The following is a 14849-nucleotide window of genomic DNA, read 5'->3' as shown; positions in this document are numbered from 1 at the left end:
CTTTAAATTGATATTGTTTCGTTGATGTAAAACAAAAATTGGTTTGAGGGTTTAGTTCCCCTATTATTTTTTCATTGTTTTATGTTGTTTTTAATACAAAAAGCACACGTTTTTGTGCCAAGAAAAACCACGACCCATAGCTTGAAAAATCACTTTTTAAACTTCCAAAATTTTTAAAAAATGACTCAAAAATATGTTATTTTCAAAATAGATTATATTAAAATCTCGTTGGTTTGTTGTTTCTGGGTTGTTTTGTTATGAAAATCGCTCAATCTTTTTTTTTTTTTTTTAGTTTTGATGAAGCTCCATGGCGGAACCCAGTTTCGAGAGTCAACCTGCCAAAGGAAGAAGAAAACACTGCAATAGAAGAATCTCAAGAATTCATAGGGGTTAAGGTGAGATTGTGAGAGAGACATCCTATTTGTATTTTTTACTAAAAAGTCTCACGAAATCCACACCAATAAAAAATCATTAAAATCGTCAGATTTTTGAATACCACGAGATTGTGATTCCATTATTTAAAATCCCATTGAATACCAATAGATTTGGACAGATTCTAAAATAATCTTTTAAAATCCTAATCGAATATCATGTGACTTTTTTTCAATCCATTAAAATCATAATCGAATACCAACAGATTTTTTTGTCAAAAAACAATCCATTAAAATCCTTTGAAATCTCAATTCAATACACTCCCTAAATCTATACTAATAAGCAGTGTTTTAAAACTCGGACCGGTCATCGAACCGGTCGAGGTACCGAGTCACTGAGTCCCTGGTTCAACCGGGTTGAACCGGGTTTACTGTTCACATATTAAATATATAAAAATATTACTTATATTAATAAAAATTCACATAAGAAAACTATCTATGAGCTTCAAAAAATAAATTGGTTTTCAATGATAGCAAATATTATATACTTCTAAGCTTCTAGCTCTAGACCGTTGAGATGAGATCATGAGACCATCAGTGTTTATCACCACTTAACTTCATGAGATCATTATAAGATGCAACTAAATTACATAAACGAACTACACTAGTCTAAAATACCTTATTATTTTCACCTTACTTTTAATCATATTCATCATAAAATATGAATATGATTTAATTCAAGAGTTCTTATCAACAAAAAAAAAATTAACAAAAAAAGAAGAAGGAAAAATCGGTTGAACCCGAGTCAACCGGGTCGCCGGATTTCGACCGAGTCAACTGGTCCAATCCGGACTGACTGCATAACCGGTCTAATTACCCGCTCAGACTGGAGAATCCACCAGGTCACCGGGTCACCGAGTCCCAGTCCGAGCCGGATTTTAAAACACTGCTAATAAGAAATCTAAGTTAAGCTCCGTCGCAATAACTAATAGCATAAAGTTCAATAATTCAATTTTAATCCATTATTACTATTAAACTTGTATTACATTATTTATAAGTATATTTGTACTTTTTTAAAATATTTAAATAAAACAATAAATAAATGAAAGTTCAAATTATTTTAATTATGTAATAAAAAAATTATAATATTAATAATAAACCAAAGTTAAACATAAAGAGTTATTATTAGTAAAAAAAATTTACAAGAATGTGATGCATAAGAATTAGAAAAAGCAAATATGTTTCTTTTGATAAATCTTGATTTAAAAAAAAAAAACATAACTATAATGCATGTAATCATGTATTGTGGTGAAAATAGGTCACCTGGTTTATAAGGGCTTTAACTTATTTTTATTTACTTTAGTTTCGTCAATTTAATAAATAAAGTAGGCTTATATATTTAAACAAATTAAGTTGAGGTTTTAGTCTTTATAAAAACCTATTTGATCTATCAAGTTAACATACCTATTTATATTTGGATTTTTTTATAAATGCAAAATATTTATATAATTTATTAATTGAGAAATATTTGTATTTAACACACTTATCGATGAGTCAGCAGGAATGATGTTTTGATTTCCTGTTAAAGAGAGATCTATTCCCCTTATTAATTATATACTAATATATTTATTTCATAATGAGTATAATGATTTACGTTTTTTACTTGATTGGATGCTTTCATGTAATGTACGCTTTTGGATCACGTTATATTTTATATTTCAAAAGAAAATAATTTATTAAATTATTTGCTTTGAGAAAACTTTATAGTTAAATTACTTTCAAGATAACGTTTGGTTAAAAATTAAAGAAAAAATATTTATGCAGTTAATGCATATGAGTTATCTGTATTTATTCTCAAAACGACGTCGTTTTGGGATTGAAATCTTAAAAAATTATAAATATAAAGACTATTATAATCCTGAAATAAATTAAAATTACAAAAAAACCATGATTTCTGTCCCAAAACAACGTCGTATTAGGCTTATTGCAGATAATTATATGCAGTATTCTCATGAAATATTATAGATAAACTCATATTTAAAATTTAGTAATTATTTTTTTATTTATTTATTTGTAACAATTTTCAGATGTCCTTTTTAACTTCATATATATAATTTTCCTGTGCACAATTTAAATAAAAAAAGACACTATACTTCTTTTAACATATGTTAATTGAACTTTAGTAAGACTGAAAAATATTTATAATTGCCCTTGTTTAACTTATTTTTTAATAAAATAATTTTCTAACTACATAACAATTATGTTTTGATAATTTTTTCTTAAAGGATATGCAAACCAAAAATTTTATTTACTACATTATTTCATATTTATAAAAATTTTGGTGTACCTTATGTTAATATAAATAAAAAAGAAATATATCATTAGTCAAATATACTAATTAAATTAAATAAAATTATAATATTATTTAATTGTTGTCTTTTGTTTAAGGGAGGGCCCATTACATACGTGTGCTTTGGAAAATTGTAATGTGGAAAATATTCAGTGGGTATAAATATACAAACACTTAGTATATTTTTTATCAATTATGAAAAAAAATATTTATACTATCTTTATTTTTATGATTATTTTCTTTTATATATTCTTTTTTTAAAAAAAAAAAGAATATACTTGTTCCTTGAGTGCTGAAAATGTGCTCCACAATGTGAATCCACCACCAAAAGAGGAAAAGGGCATTAGAGAGCGATATTGTACATTGTAATTTGTATATTTGAAATTATTCTCGGTGTGTGTTTGGAATTTCTTTTTTTTTAAGTTAAAAGCTACTTATAAACAGAAACTAGACCAAACAAATTTTGAAAAAAAAATTGTTAATGAAAAGCTCTTTTTTTATAATGAAGGAAAAAACAAAAAACTAAAAGCTCAGGATGAGCTTTTTTTTAAATATTATCTACTTTTCTTGAATTGTGTGCATTTTTTTGAAATGAAGAACTCTAGAGATACAGATAGAGTTTTCTTAAAATATATATTGTTAAGTAACTTTTAAGTTGAAAATTTTAAATAATCGCCAAACAGTTTTTAGTTTTTTTTTTTTAGTTTTAGCTTATTCCTTTTTTCACATCAATTTCAGGAAATTTTAATAATGCAAGTTTTATAATAAATATATAAAACTTGCGTATCTTTTATTTATTTATTTATAAGAAGGTAAATGCACTTTGATTACTATTTTAAAAATAGAAAATGTAAAGTTGATAAATGTATAAATAGAAAAAATTAAAATTTTAAAAAGTAACACAAAATATCTATATAATAAAAAAATTGGAAAAATATAATGCTCTAATAATAGTAGAAGAGCTTTTATATTATAAACAAAAAGACAAAGACATAAATAGATTACGACAAATTAATTTGTACACCAGACACACCGTTTCACGCGTTATTTATCATTTGTTGTTCAACAGAAAATTCAACCGGTTAAATAAATAATATATATATATATATATATATATATATATATATATATATATATATAAAATAGGGAGAATAGCTTCTGTTGTGACTCAAGGCTATTCTCATGCCAACGACACACCATTTTTCATGCAATTCTTATTTTATTTTTTTAAGTTAATATATGTTGGGGCTCTTTCAAAATTTGTGTTGACTGCAAAAAAAATTCTTCTCCCGTGAGAGCAGAACAAAGCCCTATAAAATAAAGAGAAAAAATATAAGAACATTGAAAGTATAAACTCATGAAATAGCATTAGAATATCACAAGATTCTGAATGAACTGATCATTTTATTTTTCATATAATTTATCTCTTTATATAGGACTCTAACAGAGAATAATTATATTTGAATTTACTATTAGTGTAGTGATTACAAAAAAACATCAAAAGTCATGAGTTATACAACTCATCGTTAGTATGGTAGTTATAAAATATATTGAAATTCATGAAAAATCAAAAAGTCATTCACATAAATATTTTTTTTGGTAAAATTCACATAAATATTTGACGACAACATATATATATATATATATGTATATATATATATTTTTTACAAACTACACTAAATACGACCGGTCATACTTTAATCATAAAGTGTACGACCGGTCGTACTTAGTGTAATTTATAAAAAAAATTTGTAAACAGATTCTATCATATATATATATATATTTCTACAGTCATTTTAGATAACATTATTTATAGCTACTTCTTTTTAAGTAAATCTCACCAGTAAAACATAGTTATAACAATGAAGTTATTCTTTTTTTCTCTCTCCTTAAACATTGTGGGTTGACGTGGTGGAGAGAAAAAAAATACAACTTTTATGTCTTAGTGACTAGACTTAGTTAAAAAGGGATATGTTTAGATAACCTTATCTAAAGTGACCGAATAAATATTTAACCTATATATATATATATATATATATATATATATATATATATATTTTGACTCGAGTAATTTCAATTGTTGATTTTTGCCCATATAATAATTTTAGTTAATTTAAAATTAATAATTAATTAATAAATATATCTCAATAATCTGCAAACATCATATGAATAAAAATCAAAAGTTGAGATAGCGAGTAAAACTTTTTAATGTTACGTTGAATTAAAATATCCCCAAATATATATAATAAAAGCATTACAATAAACATATAATATAACAGTAGGATAGTGGTTAATGTTGCTTGTACTCTTCATCAAATTATAGCTTTGAATTCCAATGTATACATTATATTAACAAAATTCAACACAGAATTACAAAAGTCAGTGTCTATTTGATATGAGTTCAACCCGACCTAGAGTTATTTCATCGATTTTCAAATCGAGTTATTGCTTGATGATTGAATTGATTGGATCGAATAATTACTAATTAGATCCTCTGACTTGCTGGTTCGATTCAGTTTTAATAATAATGGTACCAAACCAACTAAATGCAACATTGCACTGATTTTTCATAAAAAATTGCACTGGCTCCAAATATTAATTCGAAAACTACTGCCACGCAATCTCACATATGTACACATCAATTCGTCCCCTTTTATTAACTAAATGTATAATACATTTTAGCAATTATTTAAGAGAAAAATATTTCTAGTTTTGATATGAATTTTTCACGTAAAAGTGAGTGGATCCTATCAATTTTTTCTATGGAATCCACTCACTATTAAATGAGTGTGGTAGAAATTTTTTTCTGTAATGAAAGCAAAAATATTACACCCAGAATTTAAATATATTTTTCTATAATTTAAAAGAGATTTATGACATGAATTATAGGGCTGATTCATATTTAATAATTTTAATACAAATTCATATTTAATATAAGTGACTAAATATAATGGCTGCATTATATTTTTATCATTAATTTTATTCAGATGTAATGATTTTAATTATTAATTATGCGAGTCATTAAATATAAATAAATTAATAATTAAGAATAGGTGTAAATTTTTTATTCTTATAATGATATAACTTTAGTTAAATAAATATAGTATTGTTATAAAAAAAAATAAAATATAGTATAATCAATTAGATAATGTGAGATTAGGTTTAAAATATATCCTTTTATATGATATAGGCTTATGTATATAATTTCAATTGTTTATAAAAAAATTAATGATTATTATTTTATCATTCTTTAATACATTTTCCATAAATGAATCAATTCGTCATTACATTTATATAACTAACATCTTTCTAATTTATAAAAGTGTTAAAAGTGGATTTCGACGTAAAAATTTGTAAAAAAGTTAAGTGATAAGAAAAATAAAAATAAGAAAAGAGTAATACACATAACTTTTCCCTAAAAATATAGAGGTAAGATATTTTTACCATCAATTTTTTCTATTATCATTTTACTTTTCCCTAAAAAGAATGATGATCAGAGTGATAATAAAAAAAAAATTATACTAAAAATATCTTACATAAAAAATATAGGGACAGGTTACATTAAAAAACTTTTTTGTTTACAAATTATACGGAGAACACTGATTACACTATATTCTCCTAAAAATATATAAAAAAAATTTGTAATTTGTAAAAAAAAAAAAAAAAATTTGTAAATATATCCTTTCCAAAAAATATATAAGGCAAAAGAGTAAACAAGTATTATTCTGGGGTAATTTGCAAAACTCACTCAAGTGCTTTGGGCCATAACCTATCATGAAACGGTGAGACAAACATCCAATTCAATTCAAATCCGAATAAAATAAGATTCTCTCTCTTTTAGTTTCTGTTCTGTCCACACACACTTGTCCTTCACTTCACTCTCACTGTTCCTCAACACTGATTCTGCTTTCTACTCTCTCTCTCTCTCTCTCTCTCTCACTTAAACCACCATACATGTTTGCGGCGGAGGTTTTCGGCATCTTCGCCGTGCACGGCGGCGATGCTTCGTTAGCAGTTTTCGCCACCAACAACAAGTGCTTCAAAAACGCAGCTTTCACGAGACCCGCTTCCCATAACGTCGAGAATACGAGGTTGGCTAAGGCTTTGACGCTTCGTCGATGCACCATTGACTCCAAATCCGTTAGTGACGATGTTTTTTCGGTTACACCGTCGAACAAGTCTGACGTCGACTACCTCGGGGAAAGCACCAAAGGGGATTTGAACGTCAAGTTGGAGCATCTTGAAGCTTTTGGTAAAATTTGAAACTTTTCAAAATTCCCATTTTTTTTTCCACCCTAGTTGGTGCTCAGTTTCATGTTCACTCCACTTTCAAACTTTGTTTATTGATTATTATGCTTTTGGATTTTTTGTTAACTTACTTAATAGCTTGATTAATCAACTGATGTTTCTGATGCTATATTGTTCAGTTGGAGATATATAGTTATAGGACATTGAACAATATTGCTGTTCCTTAATGTACTGAAAAATAAAAGCTTGGTCTGATTTTCATTTGTTTATGGTACTGGTACATCTTTTTGTTACTACCAAACCAACTATCAGTCATTTATTTTGTCACGAATTATAGATGTTGTTTGTAATATTTACCAAAACATCAGGCATTATTATATTGAGTATGGTTTTGATAAATTTATGCTAAGAAGGCGAATATTGGTCTCCTCTCTTGTAGGAATTGATGGTCATGGTTCGTTAGAAGGTCCAATTGAGGAAGTAGCCAGAACAGAGGCTAGGGAAGCAGAAGGTTTGCTAAAAGACTTGGGTATTCCGGTGCAGTAGACCTACTCCTTTTGCTTGCTTGCTTGCTTCTTTTATACTTTGCTGATATTTTTGGCTTGAAAACATCTGTGGTCTACTTCCCTGTATTCTATACTATTAGTTGATGAATGAATTTGTTATCAATGTACCATTTTTTTCTCGTAGGCATGCGTGTTGTCAATGTATCTAGTGCTATCCGTATCTTACCATATGCATATCTGCGTCATTATAAAATCCTATTCTCAACACAGGTGTAGATGGATAATGGAGATTACATATGCCATAAGTTGTGAATTTTTGAACATGTGTGGTTAATATTTAAGCAGAGTCTCAGTGATAAGTTATAAAGCAAGTTGCACTGTTCCCCCAAAGGCTTGCAAAACCTATGCGAACAACCGGTCTAGTTTTTTAAATCTTTTTTAAATATCTCCTGGAGTCCATATACATTGAATATAGCGGGGGTGTTTGCACGGGTTTCATAATTCATAAACACTTTGAAAGGTTGATACTTGATTAATTTACTTATATTATCATTTACTATTGTGATTATCATTGAAGTCCCTAGCAAATAAATCTCTTCTTTATTTTTGTCATGGGAGTGACAACCTTGCATGTGAAAATGTTATATCAAGATCAACATCACTCACAACCACCTACTACTTCCTTCATCAATTGTTATTTCTTCATCTAATTATTGTTTCTGACTGGAACTCTGATTTTGTCTTCTATTTTTCTCTCTCACTCTTTTCTATTTGGATTTTGATTGGGATGTAGTTTCATGTTCAGTAAGTAAATATCACTGTTGTGTCCTCATGTAGAGCCCTTCTTCATCCAGAAATTCACCTCGTGGAATATTCTGCAGCCGTACATTGAATCTACGGTCAATTAGTGCCATTGGATATGACATGGACTATACCTTGATCCATTATAACGTGATGGTATTCATCTGTTCCATGTATTGTATAGTTTGTGTGAACTATTATAATTTTAATTACTAAGCATGCAGATATAATTTCCTTTGTTCAATTTTCAATTGTATCATATGTTACATTTATAAACAAATTTTTTTGAAGTACAAGGACTTTTTAATTTCAATTGGATCACAAGAGTCAATTCTCAATAGTATTTTATACTCATTCTTTCTTTGATAGTTGTTAGTTCTTATGTTTTACTTTTACCTCACTAGTAAAAATACAGAGTATTCCCCTTACTCTGTGCTTGAAGTTTTTATTCTTGTGTTAGTTGTGTGTTAATCATTATTAGCATTGCAGTTCAAATCATAGAAGTATAAAAGTATGTAAGAGGTTATTTATTTTTTTGTGTTTCCTGGAAATGTAGGTGTATTTCTATTCAGGTAAATGGACTTTTGTGATATTGACATGTGCTCTTACAGGCTTGGGAAGGGCGGGCTTATGACTACTGTTTGGAAAACCTTAAGAATATGGGTTTCCCTGTTGATGGACTTGCATTTGATCCTGAGCTGGTAACGTGTTCTCTCTGGAAAGCTGAAGGCATTTGACAATGCATATTATATTTTGGTAGTCAAAGTGATCTTTACATTCCATTATAAATTTTGCAGGTAATTAGAGGCCTTGTCATAGACAAAGAGAGAGGCAATTTGGTTAAAGCTGATCGATTTGGTTACGTAAAAAGAGCCATGCATGGCACCAAAATGTTATCTACTCGAGCTGTGAGGTAAGTGTCAGGCCTTGTGGTTTGATTTCTGATAATGGAACTCCGTGCAGAGGTTTTTTGCTCACTTGTTATATCAACATAACGTGCACTAACTTATCACAGCATACTTCAATTTAGACTATCAACAGAGTGCAGTCGAGATAAATAAATATGTTGTTCTACATTAGTTATTAATAAACTATGGAAGTTGACAATCGATTCTAATAGTCAGAACAGAAGTCCATCTTCTGAAACAACCCTAGATTTATGCATTATATGTTTGCAGTTTGCACATGGATCATCTGCTGTTTCTTGATTGGCTACCTTGCAGCACAGCCTTCACAGTGATATATGCATACACAATTACATGTGCACCTGCACGCGCATATGTGAACACACACACACACACACACATTGATAGATTAGTAGATGTCATTTATCAAAAACTGGAGTTATAGTTTCTGTAGTGCTACTTAATTTTGTATGCAATGGAAGTGAGATGTATGGGAGGGAACTGGTGGACCTGCGAAAGGAGAGTCAATGGGAGTTTCTCAACACACTGTTCTCTGTATCTGAAGCTGTGGCCTACATGCAGGTACGTTGTAATTGCTGTTGAAAACTACTAAACTTTCAATAACGGAGACGTTTTCTGCTATAATGTTCGTTTTGCTGTGGCATTCAGATCTTAGTTTGTGTGGCTTCTTTTTATTTCTCTAATGAGTAATAGGTTTTGTTGGTGTTTTAAATTTGAGCATTGTTTGCTATGTCTTAGGAACCCTGATGGGGTAAGAGGAAATTCATGAAATTGTCAATTCCCCTTTTTGACTCTTTTGGGGTGAACTGGGCATTCCAAATTTCAAGTAGGTAGTAGAGTCCAAGTGGGAGTTCAGAAATATTAAGATGTGAAATTTGAACATAAGGAATCTCCCGTAAGCTGCCTTGTGCCCTCTGATTCTTGCTAATAACATGAATAACCATATAACCATGTTACCCACCTAATTTATGAGGATATTGCCTTTTTATATAATGTAATCATGTCTGATTATGAATTTATGATGAGACTTCATTAATGACTTGTAATTTCTTTCAGATGGTTGACAGACTGGATGACGGGACTATAACACCAGATCTTGGCCCCCTTGATTATAAAGGGCTTTATAAGGTAATATGGTGCAAATATTTTGTAAATATTATATTTGGTTAGGGATATTCTTTTTCTTTACCATTGGCACAACTTTCAGGCTGTTGGAAAAGCTCTCTTCTGGGCACATGTAGAAGGCCGCCTTAAGGTGAAAACATTCATGTTGTTATCTTTGTTTACTTTGATATTTTAATGTTGTGCATTATTCATACCAAATGATATATGAAACTTATGCAGAGTGAGATCATGTCTAAGCCTGAACAGTTTGTGGAGCCTGATCCGGAATTACCTTTGGCACTTTTGGATCAGAAGGAGGTATTATCTCTTACATATTATTTTTTGCATAGCATGTGATGCCTTTCTACTCTTTCTCAGTTGTCTTCATGAAACAGGCTGGCAAAAAGCTTCTGCTTATTACCAACTCAGATTATCATTACACGGATAAAATGATGCAGCATTCTTTTAATAGATTCCTTCCCAATGATATGGGTTGGCGAGATCTGTTTGACATTGTAAGTTTATGTGAATTATTTCTTCCATATTTTTATTCTTGAAGAAAATTACAAAAACAATATTATCTAGACATAGGGGAATGAAAAATACTCCATATCCTCTTCATTACCTTGCCCTAAATTAACAACCTTGTCTTATTATGAAATAAACCTTGCATAAATGGATGTGGCTCTTGTTCATGGATAGGTAATTGTCTCAGCAAGAAAACCAGAGTTCTTCCAAATGTCACACCCCATGTATGAAGTGGTGACAGGCGAGGGTCTGATGCGTCCATGCTTCAAGGCTCAAACTGGTAATTAGTACTCCCTCTGTTCCTTATTTTATGACTCATTTGGTTTTTCACAAAGTATAAGAAGATTCCCCTTTTTTTCCAGAAAATATCACGTCTTTCTATTTTATTTTTTTAACTTTAATATATAAATGAAGACTGTCATTTTGAATACTGTGACCAAATTTTTTTTCGAGTTAACAAGACTATATAGGGGAAATTGGGTTTAAAAATGAGAAATGCATTATTTTGAAATATATTTGGAGACTTCCAAAAATGGAATGGGAGTCCTACAAATTGAAACAGATGGAGTTTTCTATTCATTTAACAAAGCCAAAAAGATATATTTTTATATTTTGGCTTTCTCTATCTTGAATACATCTGTCACTGATAGGTTTAGGGTCTGCTGTCAGCCTGTCACCTCCTCCTTTATAAAAATAAGAATGGAGGATGTTCACAGATTGTAGACCGGTTTGCTACTCTGTCTGAGATCCATCAATAAAATGAAGAAAAGCACTGATGATGTTTTTATGATGCATTAATATTTATCAAGCACTTAGTTATGCATATTTTAGGGTTGATCAGATTCAGAAGTATTGATTGAATTTTTTCTTACTGTTTCTATCATAGATAACATTAGGTGAAATGCAAAATGGCTAACATATTTTTTAAAATTTCTTTTAATACTATTCAAATAACAACCATGTTAGTTTTCAATGAGGATAATTTAGCTGCTAAATTTACTACTTATTATCATGGATATGCATTGAATTAATCATGTGCTATAGTTGTTTTTTACATGATTTGATTACCTTGTGCTTTATCTACTATCTCCTACAGGTGGTGTGTACTCAGGGGGAAGTGCACAGATGGTTGAAAATTCCCTAAATATCCATGGAGACGAGATATTGTATGTAGGTGACCATATTTACACTGATGTCAGTCAATCCAAAGTCCATTTGCGATGGCGGACAGCATTGATTTGTCGAGAACTGGAAGAAGAGGTTAGTATGGAAATCTCAAATACGCTATCTAGAACTTCCCGCTATTATGAAAAGAATAATACTTCTTATTTTGTTAAAAAAACATGATATGATTGCTTGTTAACTCGAGGCTGACATGCAGCTTATTTCAGTGATTTTTTATGCTGCACTATTTGTACTGTCTAGAGCAATTATGGTGACTTGAGTGGATCCAAGTATGAAATGTCCTTGTGCTATGTAAATGTTAAACTGCAGTACAGTGCCTTGATTAGTAGCCGCAGTTATAGAGAATCATTGGTGGAGCTTATAAATCAAAAGGAGGTTGTGGGGGATCTCTTCAACCAATTACGGCTGGCTCTGCAGAGGCGAAGTAAAGACCGTCCTGCTCAGGTAAGTTTTGGTCATCCTATTATATATTCCATGTTTTATGCTTTATTTGTGCTAATGCGACATATCTCTTACCATTGCTGAAAAAATGAAGCAGTAGGCACTTGAGAATTTTCTTTTGCATTCTTATGATAGTGACTAATAGGTTAGCAATGTCACAAGTAAATAACACATTAGGATTGAGATATTTTGGGAAGATTAATGACTGCATTGGATAATATTTAGTACCCATGTGGTCAACCTTTGCTGCTACTGCTATTTGTTGCCTCATTCAGTGTTCTTTGACCTGCCTAATCTAAATATGATTATTCAATGCAATCATTAATCTTCCAAAAATATCTCAATCATAATGTGTTATTTACTTAAAAGAGGGCGAACCGGAGCAGTGGTAAAACTGTTTTTTCATGACTGAAAGGTCATGGATTCGAATCCAGGAAACAACCTCTTTGCAATTATGCAAGGGTAAGGTTGCATACAAGGATTTCTTCCACCCCACACTTGTTAGTCAGGTTTAACAGGGAGTGGATTTTTTTTTTTTTATAATGTGTTATTTACTTGCGACAATTATTAGACTAATTAGTCACTTTCTTGGGTTTTGGAAAGCATTTTCCTTCCTTATCTTGAACCTTTTAAATTTTCAACTAAGCTTCTCATACCCACACAGCTCAGAACATTTACAAGGTTAACTTTATCTTACTGCTTGGTTCTCAATTTGGAGGTATCAAGCATACCTTTATATTACAATTTTTTTAAAGTCATCCAGATAATACACACACACATTGGCCTTTTACTTTAATACTGATTGTAAGATTTTCCATGTACTTGAAGACCCTTGCAGCAACTAACATGAATGATGAAGACCTCACTGAAAGCATGCAAAAGCTACTAATTGTTATGCAAAGACTAGATGAGAAAATTGCTCCAATGCTAGAAGCAGATGGGGAGCTCTTCAATTTAAGGTAAGATCAAAGGATAGAGCTTTGATTTAGAAACTCTCTAAGTGTACTCAGCCTGTACTGGATTTATTTATTTTTGCCACATGGTTACTTATGTAAACCTAATTGATTTTAATAGTTGATTTACCATGGAAAAGAATTTCTGGTGATTGGGTTTAGTCAATGAGTCCAAGGTTAAAATACTCCCTTACTTTTTTAAATAGATCAAATATCCTGTGTCATGATATTTCCAAACCCTTCCTCCTCCCGCTCCCCCTTTCCTTGTGGCCCCAGTGGAGTGAGAAATTGTTCTTATTACAGTGGACATGAACATAAAAAAGCAAAATCTTCGTCCACGTAAACAAAATGGCATGCAAACTACTATCTATCAACTTAGAAAAGTTGCAAAGAAATTGGGATATCTTATTTTTCTCCTTTGTTTTTCCTTGGCTAGTTGTGGTAAGGGAGAGAGTATTGCTGCTATCTATCAACTTAGATGCTGCTTACCTTTCTTTTCAGTCATTTTACCGCATGCATTTGTTGTTGACTTGGTGTATGTTTATGTGTCTACATTAGGTGGGGTTTTCTATCTCGTGCTGGACTGTGGGATAAAAGTCACTTGATGAGACAAATTGAGAAGTATGTGCTTTCTTTTTGATGGTACTGATCTCTATTATATCATACTGCTCTCTTGATATTAAACTGTTTTAAGTTTATTATCGCAGATATGCTGACATTTATACATCTAGGGTGTCAAATTTTTTATATTATACACCCTTCATGTATTTTCGCTCTCAGGAACAGGTATTCAGATAACCTTTTTCTACCTTGTCATTTATAGCCATGAAGCATTGGGTTATTATTTGGGTTTTGAACTGACTTAGGTATGTTTTTGTGTGTTTTGCAGAACCTTGCGCATGACTCATACACGCACTATTGTTCTCAACTCACTAATGAGTTTTCTTCTTAGGGGAAAATGGAAGAAAAAGGAGGATAAATAGAAGGAATAAAGTCTGCTGTTGACATTATAAGCAAAAGTATCAGTGTAACAGTATTTCATGCTGATACCTTGTATTATTTAAACAGATATAAAGTCCATGAAGGACTCCGGTAGCATTTTTCCCTTAGCCAAGTGGTGTTTTAGTTGGCCTCTGGTTATGGGAGAGCAGAATCCCAAGCAAAAGGAAAAACAAAAAAATTGCTAGGGATTTTGTTTCCAACTGACTCTGATGTTGGCATGGACTGAATTCTAGTTCAGCAATATACATGATGTAATCAGATTGACAATTTGGCAAAACATAGCGGGAATTTACTAATCAAACTTGTACCCTATATTTGGTTCAAATTAATTTATATTCCTACCATCATGATTGATGTTATGCATTTCCTTTTTGTTTTGATTTTATCTATTCTCCCCATTGGGAGCAGTAATTCCAAAATTTCAAATGGTTTTG

General features: G+C 30.6%; 1 protein-coding gene across 1 annotated transcript; it reads left to right on the top strand.

Moving 5' to 3' along the window:
- The first annotated feature begins 6600 nt into the window (after positions 1 to 6600).
- On the top strand, positions 6601 to 14751 carry LOC133289349 (uncharacterized). The gene is made up of 17 exons (XM_061487261.1): positions 6601 to 6973; positions 7409 to 7506; positions 8313 to 8432; positions 8888 to 8977; positions 9074 to 9189; positions 9664 to 9763; positions 10259 to 10330; positions 10410 to 10457; positions 10547 to 10624; positions 10702 to 10821; positions 11009 to 11114; positions 11931 to 12094; positions 12329 to 12463; positions 13289 to 13419; positions 13972 to 14034; positions 14121 to 14199; positions 14303 to 14751. Exons 1-17 carry the CDS (start codon positions 6676 to 6678, stop codon positions 14363 to 14365), a joined length of 1881 nt encoding a protein of 626 aa, XP_061343245.1. The 5' UTR covers positions 6601 to 6675; the 3' UTR covers positions 14366 to 14751.
- The last annotated feature ends 98 nt before the right edge of the window (positions 14752 to 14849 follow it).

Source organism: Gastrolobium bilobum, unplaced genomic scaffold (assembly GCF_033153095.1).
Source record: "Gastrolobium bilobum isolate Gb01-03AN ecotype WA unplaced genomic scaffold, APGP_CSIRO_Gbil_v1 utg930, whole genome shotgun sequence".
Taxonomy (NCBI): Eukaryota; Viridiplantae; Streptophyta; class Magnoliopsida; order Fabales; family Fabaceae; genus Gastrolobium; species Gastrolobium bilobum.
Note: the sequence above shows the minus strand (reverse complement) of the source record. Positions and strands in the feature narration are given on the sequence as shown.